Source organism: Mesoplodon densirostris, chromosome 8 (genome assembly GCF_025265405.1).
Source record: "Mesoplodon densirostris isolate mMesDen1 chromosome 8, mMesDen1 primary haplotype, whole genome shotgun sequence".
Taxonomy (NCBI): domain Eukaryota; kingdom Metazoa; phylum Chordata; class Mammalia; order Artiodactyla; family Ziphiidae; genus Mesoplodon; species Mesoplodon densirostris.
Window position 1 is genome coordinate 69,546,882 of NC_082668.1, and position 25,264 is coordinate 69,572,145.

The 25,264-nt window shown below is 44.3% G+C and overlaps 1 protein-coding gene across 1 annotated transcript in view; it reads left to right on the plus strand.

Moving 5' to 3' along the window:
• The first annotated feature begins 588 nt into the window (after positions 1–588).
• KIF5C (kinesin family member 5C) overlaps positions 589–25,264 on the plus strand; it is a 168,798-nt gene continuing 144,122 nt past the window's right edge. The window contains exon 1 of the mRNA XM_060106261.1: positions 589–714. Coding sequence (XP_059962244.1) covers positions 589–714 — 126 coding nt within the window. The remainder of the gene's footprint in view (positions 715–25,264) is intronic.

The window sequence follows — 25,264 nt, forward strand, 5'->3', positions numbered from 1 at the left end:
CCGGGGCACCAACGTTGTCTCCGAAAGCCAACTCCAAGTATCCTTGTCCTTCCCCCCGCAGGTGCAACGACTACAAGTCCCAGGACGCTTCGCTCTTGGAGCCTGGGCGAGGGCGGGGCGTATCTCCGCAGTGACGTCACCGTCCCGGGGCGGACCGAGGGAGGGCGGGGCGAAGGGGCGGGGTGGGGAGGTGCCGGAGCGCGCTGGTGCTGATGCAGGATGGCTGAGCTCGCAGGAGCCCGGGAGGTCTGAGCCGGGAGAGGCTTGCTCCCTGCGCATCGCCTCGTCCGCCCGCCGCGTGGTCCTGGGCAGGTGGGCCCGGGACGCAGCGCAGGGCCAGGGCAAGGCCAGGGAAGGCAGGTGTGCAGCCGGACGGGCCAAAGGTTGATAGACTGCCCACCTACCGGGTCTCGGAGCGGCCAGAGCTGCCCAGCCCGCCGAGTTCGCGATGACCTGCTGAGAAGCTTCGTCGGAGGCTGCGGGAGGCGGCCTCGTTGCGGGCGGTGCGGTTCTCGACCACCTCCCTAGTTGTGCGGAACCCCGTCCCCCCGCCCATCCCCGCGCCCCTTCCCTCTGCCGCCGGCAGAGATGGCGGATCCAGCCGAATGCAGCATCAAAGTGATGTGTAGGTTCCGGCCACTCAACGAAGCTGAGATCCTCCGCGGGGACAAATTCATCCCCAAATTTAAAGGCGATGAGACCGTGGTGATCGGGGTAAGTGGCTGGGAAGTCTGGCCTCCCCTGCTGCTTCGCGCCGCAGCCCTGACGCCCCAGATCAGGCAGAGATGCTCGGGCTACCCCTTCGGACATCCCCTCGGGGCTGCCCTCTAGGGTGGACTTGACGAGAAGTCCCCTCCCCCCCCCCGTAGTTCCCCCCTGGGCCGGTGGAGGGTCGACTGGGGACCATGGGGCGGGCCCCAGGCGGCGGGGGTCGGGGTGGGGGGCGAGGAAGGGTTCGGCGCCGCCATTGTTATTGGGGTGCGGGCCCGAGTGGGCCCATTGTTCCCCGCCCTGACCACACCGCGTGGGTAGTGTGTTCAGGTTACCCTCAAGCCCACGTGTAACCCACAAATGATTCCAGGCATTGGTTCAATTTATCGAACACTTTGCCTCTTCTCACGAGCTTGGTGAAAGAAAAAAGGTACTGGAAAAATCCTAGCCTCGGCGCGGAGCTCCCACAGCTGTGCAGAATTGGCTCCCCGCGGCGTTCCTCCTTGCTCTGCACGCGGAAGGCGGGGGATGGGGGAATACTGGTGGCCTTGGTGTCTCCTGCTTCCTCTCAACCCAGGCTGCCCTGGCTTGGACCTCGGTTCTGACCCTTCCGCAACAGGGCGACCCCCACCTGGTGTCCGCAGACCCTCGGGTGTGCTTCACGCTGGGTGGAGAGAAGGCTGTGCGCCCACGTCTGTGGGGCTGGGGGTCCGGAGCGCAACCAAATAGCCTCTGTGCCCAAAGAAGTTACTTTGTGTGGCTGGGGTCCCCCTCCCTCTTGGTCTCCCTTCCCACGTTACCCCTCCCCCCTTCCCTCACCTCCGCAGGCTTGGCTCTATTTCTGCAGCGGGGCTGCTGGTGGGGGGAGGGAGTACCACTGGGTTTTAGTTCTTAAAGGAATATGTCAAATAAAACAAGCCAGCCTCCCCCCGCTCCACCGCCCTTCCCCCTCCGCTGTCCCCAGCGTGTGTAGCTGATGGTGCCCTCTTTGTATGCGAGTCGCGTGGGGAGGGACCGAGTTAATGGGAGCCTCCCGATCCCTGCTGACACGTTCCTGGCAGCCTGCTCGAGGCTGCTGATGCAGCCTTCCCGGCCTCAGCATTGATTAAGTGATGTCATCCCGTTTACTGAGCATGCTCCGACTAACCCCCTCCCTTCTATTTCCCCCAGTGGCTGGTGTATTTAGGTCAAGTGATTGACAGGTGACAATTTACTTAGGGTCTCTGCCCGAGTCAGCCCGGCCTTTCTTAAGCACCAGAGGCCGATATTTGCCGGCCCAAGCAGTCCCAGCATCTTCGCCAAGGTTGTGCCGCAGTCCCTGGTAAGGGACCTGGGCACTGGCAGGTGCTGGCTGAACTGGAAGACAGGCGCTCTCCGCGAGGGAAACAGAGGCAAGGCTCTGGCCTCAGGGCTTCATCTTGAACCTCCCCTTAGGAAGACAGCTCCTCTTGACGCCCTCTTCGCTCCTCCCAGTTTTCACAGCCATCAGAAAACCGTGACCTCCAAATGCTACGGGGATGGTCGTTCACCCTGAGAGCTGACCTAAGAGGGCAGGAAAGAGGGGTGTTCTATCTGCTTAGTGTTAAATTGAAGAAAAGATGTATGCTGCAGTTATTGATGAGGAGGAAGATTCTATACTTAATGGCAGACATGGGATAGTGACATATCTATGACCGGTACATGGGGCAGAGGTGTTGGGATACACCTCTAAGCTAGGGTCAGCCTATAGTCTGATTTGCTATTTCCTGAGCCACGCTATGGTTTAGATAGAGTGGGAGTTACTGGGGACATCTAGTCCCTGCCTCTTGTCTTGTAACAATTTTTTAACAAGTAATTGTGTAGCCCTAGAACATGGTCTGATGGCCCTAGTTTTTCAGAGGTTTTAAAGAAAAGCTGAAGTTGTTTCTTCCCTTTTTCCTCCTTCTCCTTTTCCTTCTTCTTCCTCCTCTTCCTCCATCTTCTAAGGGTGATATACCAGGACTAATGAAGTGGAGTAATAAATCATCCCTTTGATCTGTGTGCAAGGCAGAGATCCTTAATCTTATTCCTCTTTCACTTTGACACTACTATGAGTATATATTTAATTCCCATCTACATATTCATGTTATTGAGTGAATAAAGTAAAAACAAAGTCACCATATAAAATAAGTATATTAAACAAAAGATTGTAGATGTGAATACACATGTAGCTCTTCAACTGTAAATTAACATTTTTGATATTCTTACTATAATCCTTTTTTTAAAATTTTTTATTTATCTTTGGCTGCATTGGGTCTTCGTTGCTGCACACAGGCTTTCTCTGGTTGTGGCGAGCGGGGACTACTCTTCGTTGTGGTGCGCGGGCTTCTCATTGCGGTGGCTTCTCTTGTTGCGGAGCACAGGCTCTAGCCACGCGGGCTTCAGTAGTTGTGGCGCACGGGCTTTGTTGCTCTGTGGCATGTGGGATCTTCCCGGACCAGGGTTCAAACCCTTGTTCCCTGCGTTGGTAGGCGGATGCTTAAGCACTGCGCCACCAGGGAAGTTCCTTACTATAATCCTTTAATACAGCAGAGTTTTCAGTTTTCTTTAAGATAAATTTTTCTTTGAAATAAAGCATTCATATAGAAAAGTGTTTTCATAAGTGTACAGCCTGATGATTTTTTTTTTTTTTATAAACACTCCCTCGTAACCACCTCTTAGACTAAGAAACAGACATTTTCAGGACTGCAGAATTCTCCCTAGCGTCCCTCCCAGTCACTGACTCCCTCTGCCTCAGGGTAACTACTATTCTGACTTCTAATGCCATAGATTAGTTTAATTTAGTTTTTTTTTTAAGCTTTATCTACATAAAACCATACAGTATGTTCACTTCTGTGTGAGTTCTTGCGCTCAACATTACTCTTGTCAAATTCATCCATGTTGCAGTGTGTAGCTGCAGTTTGTTCATCCTCATTGTTCTGTAGTATCTCATTATATGAATATACCACAATTTCTTTATCTAGTAACTGTTTGGTAGTAACTGTTTGGATAGTTTCCACTTTGGGGCTCTTATGGATGGAGCTGCTATAAACACTGTTTTACACATCTTTCAGTGAGTGTGGTACAGAACAGAAGACTGCCAGGTGCTGAAGGGTGCTGGGACTTCTGTTGGCATGTGCTCGGACCCTTCCCATTCCTAATTAATAATGTGTAACTAAAGGAAGTGAGAGTTCTGGCAGCCTGTATCCCACTTTGTACACCAAGTAGAATGGCTCCCAAGTCAGTTCACTAGGAACCATCCCACATGGCTCAGTTGCAGGTGGAAACTGCCTTAGGTGGGCATTCCCTTCCTTGCTTGCAGGGACAGAGATTGTGGGGATGACCAAAGAAGCCCAGGGCCATCCAGAATTGTCACCTTCGCTCCCAAGAGAGATGAGTGAAGAATGAATTTCTGTGCAGTTATCTGTGAGTCCAAATTCAGAATCCCAGACATTCTATTTGTTTTTGAAACTGGGGTGATTTTATTTCCTTTAAAGTCTTGTTCATTTCTTATGGAGATGTATGCTAAGAGGGAGATTTTGCAGGTGGAGTTCCTAGATGTTTCTTTTTTAAGAAATGTCCTGTCTAGGAGGGATTATCTCTACCATTCTTGCTTTTTTTTTCCCCCCGGATCCTGTGCAGAGCTTTCTTTCCCTGACTGCTCCAGCCACAGTCTCTTCCCACTATGAACTCTTGTAGCATTTATTTTGTATATGATCTCCTGATTTTTTTGCCTTAGATGATTATTAATTTTGGTCATATGTTTAATGACATTGTAAGGCATGTGTAGAGACAAGGCCCATCCATGTTTTGCTTCTTTGTACTTCCCAGGGCCTTGCCCATAGAAGGCACTTAATAAATATGTATTGATCTCTTTGTTGAGTCTAGAAATCTTAACTCTGATGTATTTAACTGATTTCATGGACTTTTAATTGACTGTAGGCTGTCGGGGGTAGTTAAAAAATAAGCTTAAAGAGATATGCTATTCCTTTGAGCAGGCCTGGTAAGAGAGCATATAATACACTTAAATGTTATAAGAAAATTGGGAAAGGACTGTATCCAGCTTTGTTAAAAATTAGGAGTGCTAATGGCACTCATGGTGAGCTAGAAGTGGAGGGCAGGGCTAGGGACCCCACATTAATTCTTCAAAGAGAAATACTGGATTTACAGCATTTCTCAGAACACTCCTCCATTAGCTGCTAAAATGCCGCGTGAGTCAACCATTACGTTGAGCTCTGTATTGGTTTTGATGCATCTGTATCGATGGAACTCTGTCTTAGAGAGTTCTCAGTGAGGTTCTTTGAAATGGACTTATAGCCTTCAGTTTTGGGCTTTCCTCTTGTTTGCAATCCTGGGACAGCAGGTGTTGTTAACCATGGGTGCTTTCCTTGGGGCAATGTAAGTTTTGACTTGTTTGAAAGCCAAAGCAAAATATTAGCTATAAACCCTGAGCTGGCCTTCAGGTGGAAAGTGGCCTCAGGCTGTAGGAGCTTAGATTAGTTCTGGACAGTGGATGGGCAGGGAAGGCAGGGGCCAGGACAGAGACCAAATTCCAAGCCTGAGTTATCTTTGTGGAGATTATGGGCTGAAGATGTGAAGAAATATGGCTAGAACTTTTCTTTTTGTCCATAGCAATGGGCTTTTAAAGCAAGAGTATTTTCTTTTAAATTTTATACAGAGTAAAGTCACTCTTTTTGGTGTATAGTTCTATTATAGGGGTGTGAAAAATACATAGAGTTGTGTAGCTATGCTGTATTAGTTTTCTGTTGCTGCTGTAACAAATTACAACAAATTTAAAGGCTTAAAATGATACAAGTTTATTATCACACAGCTTCCATAGGTCATGTGGACAAAGGATGTCGCCTGCCATTGACGGTGCACCCTGAGGGGAATTCAGGACATAGAAAAACAGAATACTGGCCCTAGATAGTTAAGATGCATATCAAAGGAATGTTTTCCTTAGCCCAGACTCTTTCATCTTCCCATACATAGAAAACCACTAAAATCATTAACTTGAGATGTCTATTGTGATTAGCAGTAATCTTTTGATGTTCCACTACATAGTTTTGTTTTGTTTTGTGCCCCCGCCACCACCGTGCAAAAACTCCTGTATATCCCGACTCCACCCTTACTTCTTTGGAACAGTCCCTCAGAGCTATCTGAGAGGCTGTCATCCCGGGCTATAGTCCTCAGTAAATGCCCTAAATAAAACATGTTTCTCAGCTTTTAGATTGTGCTTTTTTTTTTTTTTCAGTCAACAATCAGAAGTCCATCAAGTCAGCTGGTTTCTCTGTTTAGAGTCTCACAAGGTCAAGACCAAGGTGTTGGCAGGGCCATGTTCTTTTCTGGAGGGTCTGGGAGGAAATTCATTCCTTTGCTCATTCAGGTTGTTGGCAGAATTCAGCTCCTTATGGTTTTGGACTGAGGTCCCCATCCCCTCGCTGGCTGTCAGCCTGGGCTGTTTTTAGCTTCTAGAGGCCACTCGCAGGTCCTGGCCACATGGCCCCCTTCCTCTACCTTAGGATCCAGCAGTGGGTTGATTCCCTCTCATGCTTCCAATTTCTCCTGCCTCTTCTTCCATGGCTTGTCTCTCTCACTGACTCCTCTGCCTCCCTCTTTCACTTTTCAGGGCCCACTTGGTTACAGTGAGCCCAGTCAGATAATCTGGGATAATCTCCCTGATACAAGGGCAGCTGATTAGCAATCTTAATTCCATCTGCAAAGTTCCTTTTATCCTGTAACTTTCACATATTCACAGATTCCAGGGATTAGTGTGGACATCTTTTGAGCCATTATTCTGCCTCCACATACCATACTCAAGGTACAAAGCAAAAAAAAAAAAAGATACAAAGCAATTTCATCACTCCAAAAAAAAAAAAAAGTCCTCATGCCCCCCACTCTGTAATCAAACCTTCTCCCCTCTCTTAACCCCTGGCAACCATTTATCTGTTCTTCCTCTGTATAATTTTTGCCTTTTCCAAATTGTATATATAAAAATGGAATCATAAATTTAAGTATCTTTTTGAGCTTGGGTCCTTTGAGGTTTAGGTTGTTGTTGCATATATCAATAGTTCATTCCTTTTTATTGCTTAGTGGTATTCCTTTATACAAGTTTGTCACAGTTTGTTTATCCATTCACCTGTTGAAGGACATTTGTGTTGTTTCCAATCTGGCATGATTATGAAAAAAGCTGTGATAAACCTTTGAATATAGGTTCTTGTGTGAGTATAAATTTTTTTATTTCTCTTGGGTAAACACCCAGGAGTGGGATTACTACAGTAGATCATATTGCAACTATATGTTTAACTCTAAGAAATTGCCAGTTTTCCAAAGTGGTTGTACCATTTTGTGTTCCCACCTAAAAGCGGTAACGTTTTAAGCCAGACTTTTTTTTTTTTTTTTTTTTCCCCCGTACGCAGGCCTCTCACTGTTGTGGCCTCTCCCGTTGCGGAGCACAGGCTCCGCGGCCATGGCTCATGGGCCCAGCTCCGCGGCATGTGGGATCCTCCCTGACCGGGGCATGAACCCGTGTCCCCTGCATCAGCAGGCAGACTCTCAACCACTGCGCCACCAGGGAAGCCCTAAGCCAGACTTTTAAAGAATGTATTCAGTCGCTGTGTCTAGTGAATACTAACAGTAGTGTTTAGTAGTGTCAAGATATATCAGTCCTTCATTCTCTTGTGCCCTAAGTTCAGAGATGTTTACATGAGATGTTACATGTTTAGATGACTTAGTGGTTTCCTGTAAACGTACCCTCTGAAACCCTGGGATGAGTGAACACAGGACAGTAGCTATAATCTGGCATGTGTCACTGGGGTCCACTCATGTTGGTGGTGAGCACACAGTCGATGCTATGTAAATGACTGGGGTTGGCAGAGGCAGTGGGGAGGGTCAGAACGGAGTGTGGATTCACTAGCTCTCTGTGGGGCCTTTTTCAAGTTGCTTAGCTTTCCTGGGCCTCAGTTTGGTCAGATTTAAGGTGGAGATAATTACTTATCTCACAGGGTCGTTGGGATGAAATGAAGTGGTCAAAACAGGGTCTAGCACAGAGAAAATGCTCAATAAATGCTAATTATCTCCCATGTTTCCTATTCCCCTTTTAATTTTCCTCATTTTCAGAATTAGTCTTGCCCCCCAAAATTACTGCCCTTAACTCTGGCTAGCCCCTGAAAGCCCTTCTTGCATCCTCATTTCCGAGGGACTGGTTCACCCCATTCTCCTGCTTGGAATAGCCACTCTTTTCCTCTTACCTGTGGAATTCCTAACCATTGGAAGGCAGAGCTCAGGTTCCATTTACTCATAGACTATATCAGCTGTTCCTATTTTCTGCAATGATCACTCATAGGTGTGTGCACGCGCATGCGCGTGTATATCCTCCTCATGTAAATTGCAAGCTTCTGAGAAGCAGGAGCTGTTTTTTTACGTCTTTGTCCCCTTTTCTGTCATTTTCTTGTTGCTTAGTAAGTGTATCTTGATTGACAGTTCTGTCTTCCCCTGTTCCCTGCCTGGAATCAAGTCTCCCTAAATGCCAATTTCTGCATTTCCTTAAATAACTTGGGCATCACTGGGGATTTCCCTCTGCTTCCACCTGTGCTTGTCTGGCCTAACTCCCCTGTTTAATGACAGTGTTGTGCATCCTTGGCTTTTCTCCTCCCTTCAGAATAGGAAACCTCCCCCACCCTTGGGTTCTCTTTAGTACCGGCCTCAGGTTTCTCACCCGTGTCTACTTGTTACACAAGAAAAAACAAAACTACATCCTCCCTAATGGTTTCTCTTGAGTTTAAAAAAAAAAAAAAAAGCTCCCTGACAGATCCAATTTCACCTGATTTCTCTCAGGTTTTCCATAGAGTCCTATTTTTGTGGCTGAGAAAGCTCCTCCCTTAACCCATTTGCTGCACATCAACCAAGTTCCTTTTAGTAGGAAGAGAGATGTTGAGTTTGTGGTTATTTGCAAATATTGCAGAGCTTGGGAGAAAATAGAGTTTTAGATTCATCTTACTATCCCCAGCACCAAACTTGGACGTGAGGCAGACAGCCCAGGACCATCATTTCCCAGCTCTGCGACTTCTTAGCTTTAAGAACTTGGACAAATTGCTACACCACGCTGTTTCAGTTTCCTGGCCTGTGAAATGGGGATAATAACACTCTCCACCTTGTGACAGTTACATGAGCTAATGTGTGTAGACTGCCAAGTACAGTGCCTGGTTCAGAAAATGTACACTGTTATAAGACCCACGATGGTTATTTCTCTGCACACTTGTCAGACTGACTAATCTGGGGAAAGCCCTAGACCCTTCACAGGTGCCCTGGTACCTTCAGGCTGTGTTAAAGAAAAAATTATTCTCACACTTGTAAAGATAGTAGGGAAGACTATTGAAGTAGGGGGTCGATAGTACTGCAATAGGGAAGAGAAATCAGGCTCAATTTCAAGTACAAGTGGAGCAGGTTGGTGGGTGGGTAGGTGGATGGACAGTCACTAAGAGGGGACATGAAAGGTAAGGGGGATTCTTGCTGAACTGACCTAATAGGATTCTTGCTGCAGGCAGGCCAGATATCAACAGTTTAAGATACAAGTATTGCGGTATCGAGGGTGATTAGTTACTGACGGTGGGGGGGATTCTCTCTAAACTGCCTTAGCAGGAGTCTTGCTCAAATTGGACTCTGCAGGGACAGACATGGAAGTCCAAGGTCAAGGCCCAGTTGAGAAGAGGGCTCAGAGGAGCCTGACTAAAGTTTGATCAAGGAGAGAGTCTTGGGACTTCCCTGGTGGCCCAGCGGTTAAGACTCCACGCTTCCACTGCAGGGTTCAGTCCCTGGTTGGGGAACTAAGATCCTGCATGCCACGTGGCACGGCCAAAAAAAAAGAGAGAGAGTCTTGCTCATTTGGAACCCAGATGCTTCAGTGGGGGCATTTGAGACCTCCATCCCCCAGGCCTACCTACCTTCCTAACCTCACCCCCGACCCCATGTTACATCTGGACTTCTGTTCCCCTAAAATATTAGGCTTCTCAGTGTCTTCCCTTCGCTGGCACAGCTGCCCACATCCCACATGCCTGGGATGACCGTCCTCAGTGTACCTGCATGGCAACATCCACTTGCCTTTAGAATCTCATCCCATGGTGCCTTTTCTGAACGCTTTTTTGACCAGCTCCTCTCCCCCTCCACCCCGCCACCCTGGCCAGGTTAGATGCTTCTTCCCTGCACCCCTTGTACCACGCAGGACTCCTGTCAGACTTCCCCCACTACTGCATTTCATTTATTTGGGTATAAGTGTCCTTTCCCCAATTAGACTAAACCCCTTAGAGGGCAGGAAGTGTGTGCCATTCGTTTCCACCTGCAAGTTCTGGACTAGTAGCTGGAATAGAGTAGTTGCTCAGTACAAGATGTCTTTTGAAAGAAGTGAAAGAATGCTGACCCGCCTAGGCTGTCAGATGTCCGAGCCTGGGGTTATTTGCTTGGATTTTTACCTTTGACCTCTGTCTAGCTCTGGTAACTTCTTTCCTGCTTTGGATATCTTCATGGTTTTGTTGTTGTTGTCTTAAAAGAAACAGCTTTTGGGCTTCCCTGGTGGCGCAGCGGTTGAGGGTCCGCCTGCTGATGCAGGAGACACGGGTTCGTGACCCGGTCCGGGAAGATCCCACATGCCGCAGAGCGGCTGGGCCCGTGAGCCATGGCCGCTGAGCCTGCGTGTCCGGAGCCTGTGCTCCGCAACGGGAGAGGCCACAGCAGTGAGAGGCCCGCGTACCGCAAAGAAAAAAAAAAAAAGAAATAGCTTTTTCAGGCGTCCTGATATATGCTCACTGAAAAAAACCTCAGACCATGCAGAAAAACATGAAGGAGAAGGTAAAAATCACTTTTAATTTTATGAACCAGAAAACATCATTGTTAACATCTTATTGTTTATTCCAGCTCTTTCCTATTCTATAGGAAACATACTTTGTTTTAAAATGAAGATATGACTTTATAAATCTGTTTTGAAACCCAGCATTTTACTTAACGGTATACTTCAGACATCAGCATGTTTAAAGGTTGTATATAATTCCATATGTGTCTAATCAGTACTTTAACCATTTTCTACGATGGACATTTGGTTTCTTTCTGTTTTATTTTTCAGTTATAAACAAAGGTGTGATAAACATCAGTGTACGCATCTCTTTGTGCTCTTGCCCAGTTTTTTGTTACAATATGTTCCTAGAATTGGGATTGCTGGGTAAAAGGATATAGATGATTTTAAGGTATCCACAGTTTTTGAGGGGGAGCAATTTAGAGATGGTGAATTGTCTTCTGTTTTATATTCTCACTTCTTTGCCCCATGGCAAACTCCATGGGGTTGGTGCCAATTTGTCTCATAAGACATCCCTTCATACCTCAGCTAAATTAAATTCTTACCAAGAGCGTGTGCTTCGTCATGCACTGTTAACCCATAGATCCAGAACACGGCAATGTCTTCAGATTTTTAATGTAAACCATAGGATTTTGTAGGCTGTCTCTTGTCAGTTTCAATATCCTAAAGGATGTTGTTTCTTGGAGGTGATCAAAAGCTAAATCTGTCTCCTGAGACAGCGAGAGATAGAGGTCAAGATTGTAGTCTTAAAGAAAACTAGGATGGATGTGTCCTTTATTCTTGGAGCTAACAGTGAATGGCCTGTGATATCTTCCAGGCAATGGTAAGTTGAGAAGGGATATAATAGCCCTCCCAAAAAAGCCCTAGAAAGAGCTTTTTTTTTTTTTTTCCTTTTCCTTTGATTACTAGGTACTCTTAAAAAAACTTATATAAAATTTCAAGCATACACCAAAGTGGAAAGAATATCAAAATATACCCCAATGAATCTGTCAACCAGTTATCATCAACAAATGGGCTAATCTTATTTTTTCTATACACCCCTAACTTTATCTCCCCAAATCACTCAATTATTTTAAAGTGAAATCTCATGTCTCACATTACTCTATCCCTAAACTTTAACAGATATCTCTACAAGATCAGGACTCCTAAAACCACAATAACATTATCACAGCTAACATGTGCACAATTCCTTACTGTCAAATACCCAGACAAATTCCTCCCATTGCCGTATAAGTTTCTTCTACAGTTGGTTTGCTCAAATCAGAATACTGGGTACTATTGATTACAAGTGTGGAGGAAAAGAAATGCTCATACGTACCAACCTTGAAACAAGAGGGAGGGGCTTTTGCTATAGAGTCACGTGTGGCAGTAGAAACACACACAGAGCAATCAGGGCTAATCGAGATTTCCAGCGCATCTCCCTTAACAGTAGTTATGTCCTAGTTATCCTTTTTAATAAACCAATGCCAGCATTGCAGTATCACCCACAAAAGCTCTTTAAAGAGCTACATGCTTTATAGCTTCCCTCACCGCTGCATCTCCCCTTGCTTTAGTTGGCTTGCATGAACGTCAGCAAAGCAGGACATGTCACTCATTTGTCTTCTAAGCTCAGTACCCACCCTTTTCAAATCGGTACCAACTACATTTAGAGCAGTTCTTTTAGGTGTGTCTTGGTGTGTTAGTATTTATTATCTTTTCAGTCAGTGCATACTCATCCTTGGTGTGAATTGAATACTGGAAAATAAATCCACAGAGCTGAAGGGAAAACATGCAGGTGAGAAGGTGAGAAGAGAATTCAGTGCAACACAATACTTTAAGGAAAAAGGTTTGTAGTTCTCTTTTTATGCATTTTCTCATAAAAAAAAAGAACCTTTGGAAGGGAGTTGAGGTTAGAAAAAAAGTGCAAATAAAAACCAAATCCCACATGATTGGTGCTTTAACTTCTTTGACTGCAGAGTATGGTCGTGAGAGGTGCTGGTCAGTAATGTTATTTTAGGAGCATTTTGTTTGAAGAGCTTGGTCACACAATTCCGGGCTAGCAAATCTCAGGGACTCTTCCCAGGCTCTCTCACAGAGCCGTCTCCCCACTCCCAGGTCTCATTTGGTCTCAAGGGGAAATGAAGAACAGCCTGCTTCAGTTCTCCGAGGAGGTTATATCATAGTTTTTTACTGAATGAATGGTCGGGTACCTCACTCCACAGAGATTACTGATGTTCATCTGGGAACCTGGCTAGACAACAGCTCCGTCTGACATCAGAAACTTGGGGTAGCCTTGGGAGAACGGACTTCTGCTCCTCTTTCATGGCACCTCTTGCTCCATAGAGAGGAACAGATGCCAATCTGATTGGTCAGTGTCCAAACCTCTATTGGTCCTGGTTACTGGTGGGCAGGATCCCTTGGGAGGCGGTCAGTTCCTTCCTCTATCTGGCCTCTGTGGTAAGCTGACCCCTGCAGGGTCTGGCTTCCTGGGCTGGCTCCCGGGGGCTGGCTGTTTTTCCATCTCAGCATCATCCACTGCTGAGTGGATAAGTTCATCTGGGCCCACAGATGCGGGCCCCTGTGGGCTGGTCTTAAGGTTCAGAACAGGCTGGGCTGTAGGACAGTGGGGTGGTGAGGTGAAGAAAACAGGAAGACCGCACAAGCCTCCTTGCCCAAGCCTTGGCCAATTTTGATATTGGGATAATGGGTGCTAGTGCCCTACCCAGGTGGTGCTTGGACACCTGCTGTATCCCTGTTCCTGTGTAGAGCAAACTCGCCCGCCCCGGGGGGAGAAGGGGGCTGACTGTTAGGGGAGGCTTCTGGCATTCCAGGGCCCCTGGTACTAATGTCATCACGATAGCATCGAAACTGTCTTCAAACTACTAATAGTTTGTTTATCTAATATTTGTGAAAGTAGACTTTAGAAGAGAAGTGTTTAGCTCTTCAGTAACAATTACTACACAACACAGCCTACTAATTATCTGCTCAAACAAGTGGGAAAAAAAAACCCACCTGAAGTACTGTATCCTAGAGTAACACTTGCTTGCTCATGTGTGTTGTTAAATTTTCCTTAATGAATATGCCTCTTGGAAAAGACTGGCTTGAGGGCTTTTTTTGAAGTATAGTTGATTTACAATGTTGTGTTAATTTCTGCTGTACAGCAAAGTGATTCAGTTATACATATATAGACATTCTTTTTTATATTCTTTTCCATATGGTTTATCACAGGATATTGAATATACTTCCCTGTGGAGGATGTATTTTAAACAATATTTTCTGATCTAGACATTTATCTAAACAAGTTTGTAAAGGGGAAAATATACACCTATCTAATACTCACTTCCTTCGTTCTATTAAAAATAAATATAAAGAGGTAACATATAGGTTAATGTAAAACTTTAAATGCGTTCTTTATTACTGTGAAAAATGTTTCCCTTTATAAAGAGGTGTTTTTCTGCACTGTGGACTTTTTGGAGCTTCACTGTAATACTATGCTGTCCAAAATGGTAGCCACCAGCCTCATGTGACTATTAAGCACTTGCAGTGTGATTGTCTAAATTGGGGTGTTCAGGAGACGTAAAATGTAAACTGGCTTTCAAAGGCTCTGTACCAAAAAAAAAAAAAAAAAAAAGGAATGTAAAAATATTAATTTATTCATTAATTCTTTCGGTATTCATTGCATGTTGAAATGATAACATTTTGGATGTATCGGGTTAAATAACATTGATGAAATAAATTCCCCCCTTTTCTTTTCACTTTTTAAAATGTGACTACTAGAAAATTTAAAGTTACATGTGTGGCTTGCATTTTTGTCTGACATTATGTATATACATACATATATATATATATCTTTTTTTTTTCTTCTTATTCTTTGGTGGTGGCATGTGGGACCTTAGTTCCCTGAGGAGGGATCGAACCCCGCCCCCTGCATTGGAAGCGAGGAGTCTTAACCACTGGACCGCCAGGGAAGTCCTGGCATTATATTTCTATTGGCAATATATTTCTGTATGACAGTGCTGCTCTAACATTTAGATGCTAGCATTCTGATTGTTTTTGCATTTATTAATTTTGGTTCCAGTTTGGCATATTGAGGGCTTATTGTATGCTAAGGTCAGTGCTAAGCACTGTGGACTTCCTGTGATAAGTAAGACAAGATCCCTGCCATCAATAACCGTGTATATAATTAATTCAATGGGCGGAAGCAAGTGAAAAAAAAAGTAGTGTGCTATGAGTGTCCGAAGAGAAGAGGAAGCACAACCTTGATGGAGTTAAAAAGAGAGAGAAAGCACATCCAGTGGTGTCCTGGGAAACCTCAGGCAGGGGGACCGTTTGATCCTTACCTCGAAGCTGGGGTAGGAATCTGCTCTGCAAATGTAAAATTTGCTTCTTTATCCTCAGTTCCTTTGCAGTTCTGCGTAGCCGCTTTAGAGATTTCTGTTTTAAATATGGTTGAGAAAAAGACCTGAGAAGGGATGTGTGCTGTAGCTGGGCGTCACTCTCCTCTCGCTCTCCTCCACCCCGCCCCCCGCCCCCCCCCCCCCCCGCGCCCGCCAGGATTGTGCTCCCCCCGCATCCTGTAATTAAGTACCAGCCATTTGCAGCGGGTTTGTGATACAGATTGTGATGCCTTTGCGTGGGTGACATTGAGAACACCAAAAGGTGACAGGGAGCCTCGTCTTGGAAAAACTGCACGATGCCGTCCTGCCGCCAGGCTCCAGCCGCAGCCTCCCTGGGGGCGGGACTCCAGCCCGCGGGCCTCGCCCTACCCCACGCTGGGTGCTGGGTCGACCTCCCCAGCCGGCGGATTTTAATTTCCTGGCAAGGAGCGCCAGGGTGATGGCAAATTTGCTGCTTACCTTGTCTCCATTCTGTCGCTAATGCTGGGAATGATGAGACCTCTTGTCCTGAAAATACATTCCCCTTTAGCGCAGGCACCTTCTAATGAGGTCCCTCCCCGCAGCGGAACAAAAGCTCCCATTACGAGGACGTCAGGGGGAGGCCGCGCTGCTGTGGGAAACCTAGGCAACGCCGCCTTTGTCGCTCACAGGTGCCTCTTCTTTGTCCTAGCATCTGGGGGAGAGGTCACCTTGCAGGTGAAGGCCACACAGCTTTCTGGAGAAGGAGCTGGAAACTTTTCCACCCGTACTTATGTCCCTGTTTGTCTGGGTTGGCACAGAATTGATCTTTCCTCCTTTGTAAATGGCAGAAAGGCTCATTCACATGATGGTAACATGAAAGAACAGCAACGGCAAAATCAGCCATAAACTTACCACCGTACATCATCCATATTAATTATTTTGTATCCTCCTTTTTCCTCTCTTGGTTGACACTTAACATTTTGGAAAATAAATGTATACCATAGATATACAATTCTGCCTTTTTTGAAAAAACCAAATCCTGCTCCATAAATGGTTTTTCATGTTGTATAATATCTTCATGGTTATAATTTTCAGTGATGACTGAAGTGTGCTTCAGCTGATAGATCACAGTTTGCTCATTTGGATCTCGTCTCCCCTTGCTGTGGGTGATGCTTTAGTGATCATATGCATGCACAGAGCTGTTTTCTTTTGCTGAGTTATTTCTAGACGATACATTCTCCAGAAGTTGATTTACTGGACCCAATGCTGTGAATATTTAAATTGACCCTATTCAGTATTATCCTGTTGCTTTCTATAGGGATCTACCCATCCCTATGGCCTCTGTGGATATATGAGTATCCCATTTGGCAGGGAATTAATTTTTAAGGTAAAGGAGATAATCATTTGAGAGGGTAATTTATAGAGCAGTGGTCTGGGATTCATGTGTCTTGGGTTTTGTTCCAGGCATTTCCTCTGATTTTATATGAATTTTAAACTAAAAGTATAACTATTCAGTGATCTGTTTTACTTTGGAGTGTTGTTGTCATCGGGCACTTCTGGGGTCAGGCTGGTGAATGGGGAGCCTCCTGGGCTTTAAAGACGAAGGAAGGACTTGGAAGTGTTGGTCCACCTCCCAACATTCGTCAGAGGAATTGCTCGGAGGTGGTGATCTACACTTATGTTTAACTCAAGGCACTTCTCACATGCTTACAGATATAATTATTCATGCTATGGCATTGGATGAACTTCAGGCCTTCTGTAACCTAACAGCAGCTCACGTAGGGATACATCTTGCTGGATGACCTGGGGCATCTTGTAGGAGTCCATCCTTCCAGGAGGTATGGTGGCACCATGCAAAAGGCATGACTTCATGCTTTAGTGGTTCTATACATCCAGGCACCAGCATTCTCTTTAGTTCTGGGGTAGCCGACCAACCAGGCTTATCGTCCTGTGGGCATCACTGGCAAACCCAGCGCTGGGACACGAGAACCCAGGTAAGGTAAACAAAAAGAAAAGCAAGATGAAGAGGAACTCGGGCCAGGCTGAAAATGAGAGGAAAAGAGTGCTGTGGACCCCCTTACTGGGTGTCTCTATTCTCTGATCTTACTAGAGAAGACAGGACACATTTCTTTTCTTACAAAATTGCCTTTGAATACAAAGTATTGCTCTCTATTGAATAGGTTTAGTCACTTTTTAAAAAAGTTATTTATTTATTTATTGGCTGTGTTGGGTCTTCCTTGCTGCGCGGGGGCTACTCTTCATTGCAGTGCATGGGCTTCTCATTGCGGTGGCTTCTCTTGTTGCATAGCACGGGCTCTAGGCGCACGGGCTTCAGTAGTTGTGGCTCACAGGCTCAGTAGTTGTGGCGCACGGGCTTCGTTGCTCCGTGGCACGTGGGATCTTCCCGGACCAGGGATGGAACCCATGTCCCCTGCATTGGCAGGCAGATTCTTAACCACTGCGTCACCAGGGAAGCCCAGGTTTAGTCACTTTTTTGGGGTGCCTTGATTATCGTGTCAAATACCACTTATTTAAGAAACTATTTCATGTGTGAAAATTTTACCTATTACTCTGATTAAATTTTAGGTTTTATAAAAGTGATAAATTAAGGCATACTCCTGGTATAAAGCTCAAAGAACACAGAAGGAGATAAAGAGAAAAGGAAGGATGAGGTAAGAATTTTTACAGGGGAGGAAAGGTATTCAATGTGATCACTGTGTGTTCAAGGACTGGAGGAAGCCTGCAAGCCACATTCAAGAGGCCTGAGGACAGAGGAGCAGCAAGGTGGTCAGATTAGAATAAAGAGGAAGGAATGAGATGTAGAGGGTCCTGAAAGGGGGCTAGAGGAATTGAAACTTGGTTTGGTTGACTGGTAACTCTTCTCTAGCCTGTAGCTGGCTCAGAAATACACCCACAAAACATTTCTCCTTAAATCATGTATCCCTTGGCCTCAAACAACCTTTTCAGGTTCCCATGAAGCCAGGTACTGTTGGAGTTTGCTCTTCACAGCTTTATGCCTGGTGGTACAATGCAAAACGTGCATGTTCTCATCTATCCCAGACGAAGTTCAACAGTTATGGTCCCTTGATCTGTCATCTAAAAGGATTAATATATCTTGTTTAACCCCAATAGTTAGGGGATGAAGGTTTTTTTCATGTGTGGATCACCAAATTTCAAGGAATTGACACACAGTAAAGTATACATAACTTAAGCCACATTTAACATAATGTTTTTCTGATGATCTAGACGTTTCCTGGAAGAATTTTGCATTGTTGGTAAGAATGGTCTAATTTGGGATATTGTGTATGTCAAAGGCTCCTTATTGTACAACAGTAGTTTCATGTCTGTTGACGTCTGTTGATCTTGCTTATTTTAAGGGAAGAGATGATAGAAAACAACCCTCTAAAGTGGCTTAATTCTGGCAGGATTTCTTCAGCACTAAATTGCATTTCAGAAGATGGAGCTTACTCTGGAAAGTGAGTGTGGGAGGTCAGAGGGAAAGTGCCTTTCAACTTGGATGCTTGGGAGAACCATATTTAGAGAAAACTTCTCAATCTTTTAAAAGTTAAGAATAGCCTGTTTTTTTTGTTTTCTATTTGCCTCACCCCACCCCAAACACAACTCTAATGTTCAGTAGAAATATCAGTTGATAAGAGTGTCTCAATTAGCAGAACTACAGACAATCTCTGTGTTACTGCTCTTCTCAGAGACCTTTATGAACCTGTTTGACGACCAGTAGTTTTCTTCTTACACCAATGAGGTTATATTCTTCCCTGCTTGCTTGCGAAATATTGTAATTCTAACAGAGTAGTGACAGCGTATCACAAAATCTGCTTGACTTAACAAACACGTAAATGCTTTACGTTTATTCAGTCATTTATTTTAATCTGCAGTACTACTCTATAAGGTAGCTACTATTGTCCTAACCCATCTCCCCATTTCCACAGATGAGAAATTTGGGACACAGGTTAAGTAACTTGCCTAAGGTCACACAAGAGTAAGTTGTAGATCTGGGATTCAAACCCAGGCACACTGGCCTCAGAGTCCTTGCTTTAAACTGTTTGCTATGTTGATTTTGCTATTTTGGTTCATACCAGGAATTGAGAATATTGGGTGCACAGCATTTTCTAAATTCAAGTTTCTCTAGGTCACTAGTTCCTTGAGTTATTCCCTGATAAAAGGGTTTGATATCAATTAAATGTAAGAAGAGTCACCCACATTCTCTGCCTCTTGGAGATCCGAGCCCCCCAGCCCCCTCAAGCAGTCCTGCCATAAATCAGCATGCTTAGCTTTGTTTAACTTGGTGTTTTTGAGCTGAGGCATACGTTTGGGACTGCTGTAGGAGAAGGTAGCTGTAAACTAGGGCTACCCTTGAAAATGGAGGATTTTTTTTCTCTCTCTTTCTTGTCTTTGCATTGATATCAAATTATGTATGATGGTCAGAATCAGCTTCTCTGTTATTGCTGTGATTTCCATCTGAAAGGCTGTTTAGGGTATTCCATAGAATACAGTGCCACTGTTCTCAGGGTGTGGTATATTTGTTAGGAAGCCTTGTAAGCTAGACTTCTGAATGTTTCAGTCTGCTATTAATCTACATGGATCTGTCCACAGAGGAAAGAATTATGATGCTTTTCTTATAAAAACATGTGTTCACCCTTCTCTTCTGTGTCTTAAAAGTGGAGAGATTTGTGACTGCTTCTTGGATTTCTAAGTCCATCTGTGTTCAACCATATTACTAAACTCTCTTTAAAAATTGTCAGTAAATTTTAAAAGATATATCATGAAGATAATTTTTTGTCATCTTCAAATAATGTCAGTTTTGTTTCTTTCTTTCCAAAACATATACTTTTAAGTTCTTTTTTCTTGTCTTACTGTGTTGGATAGGACCTCCTTGACAGTCTGAAATAAAAACAATAATAGCAGGAATCCTTGTCTCGGTCTTGATCTTAAAGCAATGTTTGATGTAGGTTTTTAGTAGATGTCCATTATCAAGGTAAGGAAGTACCACCTATTCCTTGTTTGTTTTGTTTTGTTTTTAGTCATGAACAGGTCTTGAAGACCTTGATTGCTTCTTACTTGGATTGTAATAGTCTTGGAAAACAATCCCCTGCTTGCTCTTCCCTTCCTCTAGTCTCTTGAATATTTTTGCTAAAATATTTCTGAAGTTCCATCCAGAATGTCAATTCTCTGCTCAAAACATTTAAGGACTCTCCTTTGCTTACTAAAATAAATGTGAACTCCTCAACTTGTTCCTGCTATTCAGCAAAACCCTCCACAATATGTTCCCTTCAGCCTTTCTCAAACCTAACTGTACACTGTATGCCAAACTCAGTCTGGGCTTTCACTCTTTCAGGCCTTTGTTGATGAGGTTGCCATCTCGTGGAGTGCCATTCCCATCCTTCTGTCCTCCTGAACTTCTTGCTCACGCTAGAAACTCACAGGAGGCATTTCCTCTTGTCCTTAGTCTCTCCCTTCTTGGAATTACCCCACTTAGATGTGAGCTCCTCTCCAGGTTAGGGTTTGTATGATTAATTTTCTTTCTTTTTTTTTTTAAACAGTTTTATTGAGGTATGATTGATATACATTGTTGGATTTATTTTCATCCTCTCAGCATATGATTCATAATGGGTGTGCAGTACACAATGGGATGTATGAATGACTAACTGAAAAAAAGTATTTCTTGTGGTGTTAATGCTCATTGTTAGGATTATTTTTTGTTTCATTATGCCTCTCTTCCTCTCTCCATCAGTCCTACCTGAGGACTAAACATGCCCACATGTTTCTTTTGTGGAATTCACCATAGTTGGGCCAAACTGAGAACAGGCATTCCTTAGGGTGCACGATCCATTCATCCCACCCGCAACCAACTCACTGTCTAGTAAGAGAGATAGACAGACAGACGCACACACACACACAAGTAATGGCAATGAGACTGATAAGTGATTGAATAGTACTCAAGGTGTATTGAGCATGAAACGCCTTTAAGGTTGGGGCAGATTTTGCAAAGTGGTTCCATTTTCCAAAGGAAAAAATTGTTTGTATTGAATATCCAAACTCCTTTACGTTCTATTCATCTATTCAGTTGGTAGAGCCAAAAAGGAAAGAAATTAGAGATTCATTAAGTACAGAAAATGATTTGCTTTCAAATGATTTCCTCTTCTTCTAAAACGTAGAAGCCACACACAAAACACTCTTCTCTTGCGACTTAACTAGTCTTAAAAAATTATTTTAATATGAACTGAAAACTAGCATCATAAAGAAAGAAGGGTCCAGGAAATTGTAAATTGAAGACTTTAATATAAATGAGCCATACTTAAAATTCTATCGATAGTCCTCAGCTCTGAAAGGGAAATGTCTGTAATTTACCTAAATTGGCTTGAAAGGAAAAGAAATGAGACTTCCTTCCTTGGATGTCTGTTTCCTGGCATTTTCCTAATAACCAGGCTACAGAGTGATTGAATTATTATTATAACCCCATAGCTATTATTTTCATTTCAAAAGGCTATGGGTTAATTCCAGCTGAAGCTTACCTTTCAAGTAAGTGTGTGTGTAACATATTTAATAAATCAATATGAGCCATGTGGTCTGGGGATCAGAATTACTTGAGATCAACCAAGGCATTTTTCTTAAAGATGATCAGTTGTTCATCCTAGCATATTATTCGGGAAAATGGAAGCGGGGGAGGGAAGATTAAAGAAACTATGAAAGTAATTACAAGTGTTCAGTAGTTCCTTTTTACTTCTTTTAATTTTCTTGACGTTTTATTCCAAATATAAATATAATATAAATATTTCAGGACAATTGAAGAGATTCAGGGAGGTAAAATTTGTAAGGTAGAAATGCCCCCTATTCCCCTCTCCAGAATAATTACTGTTAAATGATGGGTGTTATATTATTCCAACATCTTACTTTTATAAATTCAATTGTAAAATATTTAATATGTATAAAAAATAACAAAAATGAACTATGAGACATTCGAATAAAGTTAACACCCATGAGGTCACTGTGTATTTAATAGCATGTTACCAATGTGTGACTCTCCCTAGGTCCCAGCTGTTATCCCCTCATCCCAGAAGCAACCACTCTCCTGAATTTTGCTTTTATCACCTCCATAATATTCTTTATAGTTTTATGGCAAACATTTTTTAAAGCCCTAAATGATATATTATTTACCTTTGCTTGGCCTTCTATGTGTAAAATATTTACTACTGTGTATATTTTTCTGTGACTTGCTTTTTTCTCTTAACATTTATGTTTCAAGATAGCTACTTAAAGTCACCATGAATTCTGATGGTAGGAAAACATAGCCTGTTCAAATCCAGTTCAGTCTAGGTGATAATAGTCTGCTTGCACTGCCATCATATAATACCACAGTCTGGGTGGTTTAAACAACAGACATTTATTTTATCACAGTCTGGAGGCTGGAAGTCCAAGATCAAGGTGCCAGCAGAGTTGGTTTCTGGGGAGATCTATCTTCCTGGTGAAGGTGACACCTTCTCACTGTGTCCTCACATGGCCTCTTCCCTATGTGTGTACGGAAAGAGAGAGATCTCTGTTGTCTCTCTTCTTCTTTTTTTTTTTTTTTTTTTTTTTCCGGTATGCGGGCCTCTCACTGTTGTGGCCTCCCCTGTCGCGGAGCACAGGCTCCGGACGCGCAGGCTCCGGATGCGCAGGCTCAGCGGCCATGGCTCACGGGCCCAGCCGCTCCGCGGCATATGGGATCCTCCCAGACCGGGGCACGAACCCGTATCCCCTGCATCGGCAGGCGGACTCTCAACCACTTGCGCCACCAGGGAGGCCCTCTCTTCTTCTTATATGGACACCAGTCCTATTGGATTAGGGTCCCACCCTTATGACCTCATTTAACCTTAATTACCTCCTTAAAGGCCCTGTCTCCAAACACAGTCACATCAGACATTAGTGCTTCAACATATGAATTTTGTGGGGACACAGTTTAGTCTGTACAGGTGGTACACACTACGGCTCTGTGACACCCCGCAGGGGGTTCAGAGATGATAAAACTCAAGCATTTCCTCTAGAGGTTATAGCCCATGGGGGGTTTCCTGGCTTTTTTCCTAATAAAACGGCTAAGGTTCCCCAGAGGAGAGCTCTTGGGGAGCCCTCCCAGAGAGTGACTTATGTGAGCATGAAAACTGTGCTGAGCTGAGCCTCCAAACAAGAGAATAGAGGGGCCAAGTAAGAGGCATGCCAGCTTCCCCGATGGGGTGCATGATTGCACTTTGAACCCTGAGCATTGGAAGTGGCTTCCCTGAAAGCCAGATGCTGCTGTCATAAGGGGGTCGATGACTGCGGTAGAAAAAGTCTTCTGCAGCAGTCAGACCATTTTTATAGACTTCTTCCCTTTGGGAGCATCATGATACTGACGACTCTCCTGTTTTAGTTGATGACAAAGGAGAATCCTGGACAAATGTTTTGGTAAGGGATTGAGAGTGCCCCGGAAGAGAGAATAAGGAGGTGATTCTCTTAGCATCATTTGTTATCTTGTCTTGCTGGAACTGTCTGGGACTCCGGGTGCGTGCATATGGTCAGGAGAAAAGACAATAGGGACTTGAGAATCTAAAAATTAACAGCCATTTGGGACTAAGTTATTGTTAATTCTTACCCTATGAAAGGCTGGCCTATTCTAAAATTTTGTGATGCTAGAGCAGCAGTTTTCAAGTTTTTGATCAATAGACCATGATCCATTTTACCAGGAAATCCAGAAATACATTTGATGTCACAGCTTAGCACACAGACACAAAAGCACACATCTGAAATAATAGTTTTATGAAACAATACTATTAGTATGTGTGCTGTACTCTGACCTTTTCTATTCTACTCTATTTCCTTTTATGTTTTTAGATGCTAGTTATGATCTGATAAATGTGATTCTGAACCAGCACATAGTAGACTAGTGTTTCTCTACTGAGGAGGTTTTTTTTTTTACGAGTTTACAGTCCCCAAATCAAATTCCTTGTGTTACTTTGGAAAGGCTGGAGGACATCGAAATTTCACTCTTCACCATTTTCATGTCCTGATCAGCTCAACACTCCACCTGACAGGTATTACAAAAGTATGTGATTATTTGTGCAGCAGGTATTTTTCGAGCCCCAGCTCTGGGCCAGACACTATGTGAGGAACTAGTGAAATACATTTTCCAAACTGGTGGCATGTTTGTTAAGAGTTATAGAATGGAATTTTAAATTGCTGTTTTTAACTTAGGTTAACTCTGTGATGTGAATGTCTGACCTTGGTGCCCCGTAAGTCACCCTAGGCCTGCTGTCCCGGTGCTCCAGGGAGAGGTGTGGCTGGTGGGGAAAGCCTGGGGTTTGGGTCAGTAGAGATGAACTGGGCCCTGGCTTTATTTCTCTGAGGGCATCATCTCGGGCAAATTGACCAATTTAACATGTCTGCAGTGAAATGGAGATGCTGAGAAACCTGGTGGATGTGAGTGAAGAAGAGCTGATCCTATAAGTGAAAGGAGTTTGTACAATGTACTGGCAGTGCCCGCTCCCAGCACCTTCTGCATGTGGCCCATTGTGTGAAGTCCCGCCTCTTCCCTAGGCCTCTCTTCCTACCAGACATCCTGTCCAGTCCACATAGGAATGGCGACCTTCAGGCATCTAGGCGGTGGAAAGTCCTAGACTGAGCAGCTCTTTGCAGTCAGAAGCAGCCAAAGTTTGTCAATTCCCCTGCAACGAGTAGGCAGGCTCACCTTGAATGTCCCTATTTCTGTGGTGACTTCAGTGCATGTCGTTAAGATCACCACTAAACCATTTATTAGATACACAAGGTCCCAGGACCCTGAAATGAGTATCTACTGAGACAATTCCCATCCCATCCGAGGAAGGCAGAATAATGGCCCCCACAGGTGTCCACTTCCTAATCCCTGGAACCTAAATCTGTTATGTTATATGACAAGGCGGGGTAAGGTTGCAGATGGAATTGAGGTTGCTAATCAGTTGACCTTAAGATAAGGAGGTTGTTCTGGATTTTCCCTGTGAACCCAGTCTAACCACAAGGGTCCTTAAATGGGGAAGAAGGGTGCAGATGAGTCAGAACCAGACAGATGATGACGTCTTGAGAAAGACAGGACTGGACTCAGCTGGTCGTGGCTGCTTTGAAGATGGAAGGAGGGCATGAGCCAGGGAATGTGGGCGGCCTCTGAAACCTAGAAAAGGCAAGGACACGGATTCTCCCCCAGAGCCTCTAGGAAAGAAATGCAGCACTAACCTTCACGTTCGCCCAGTGAGGCCCACTGCAGACTTCTGACCCATAGAGCTGTTAAGATGATAAAGTTGTGTTGTTTTAAGCCGCTAAATTTGTGGTAATTTGTTGCAGCAGCAATAGGAAACTAATACACCATGCCATGATT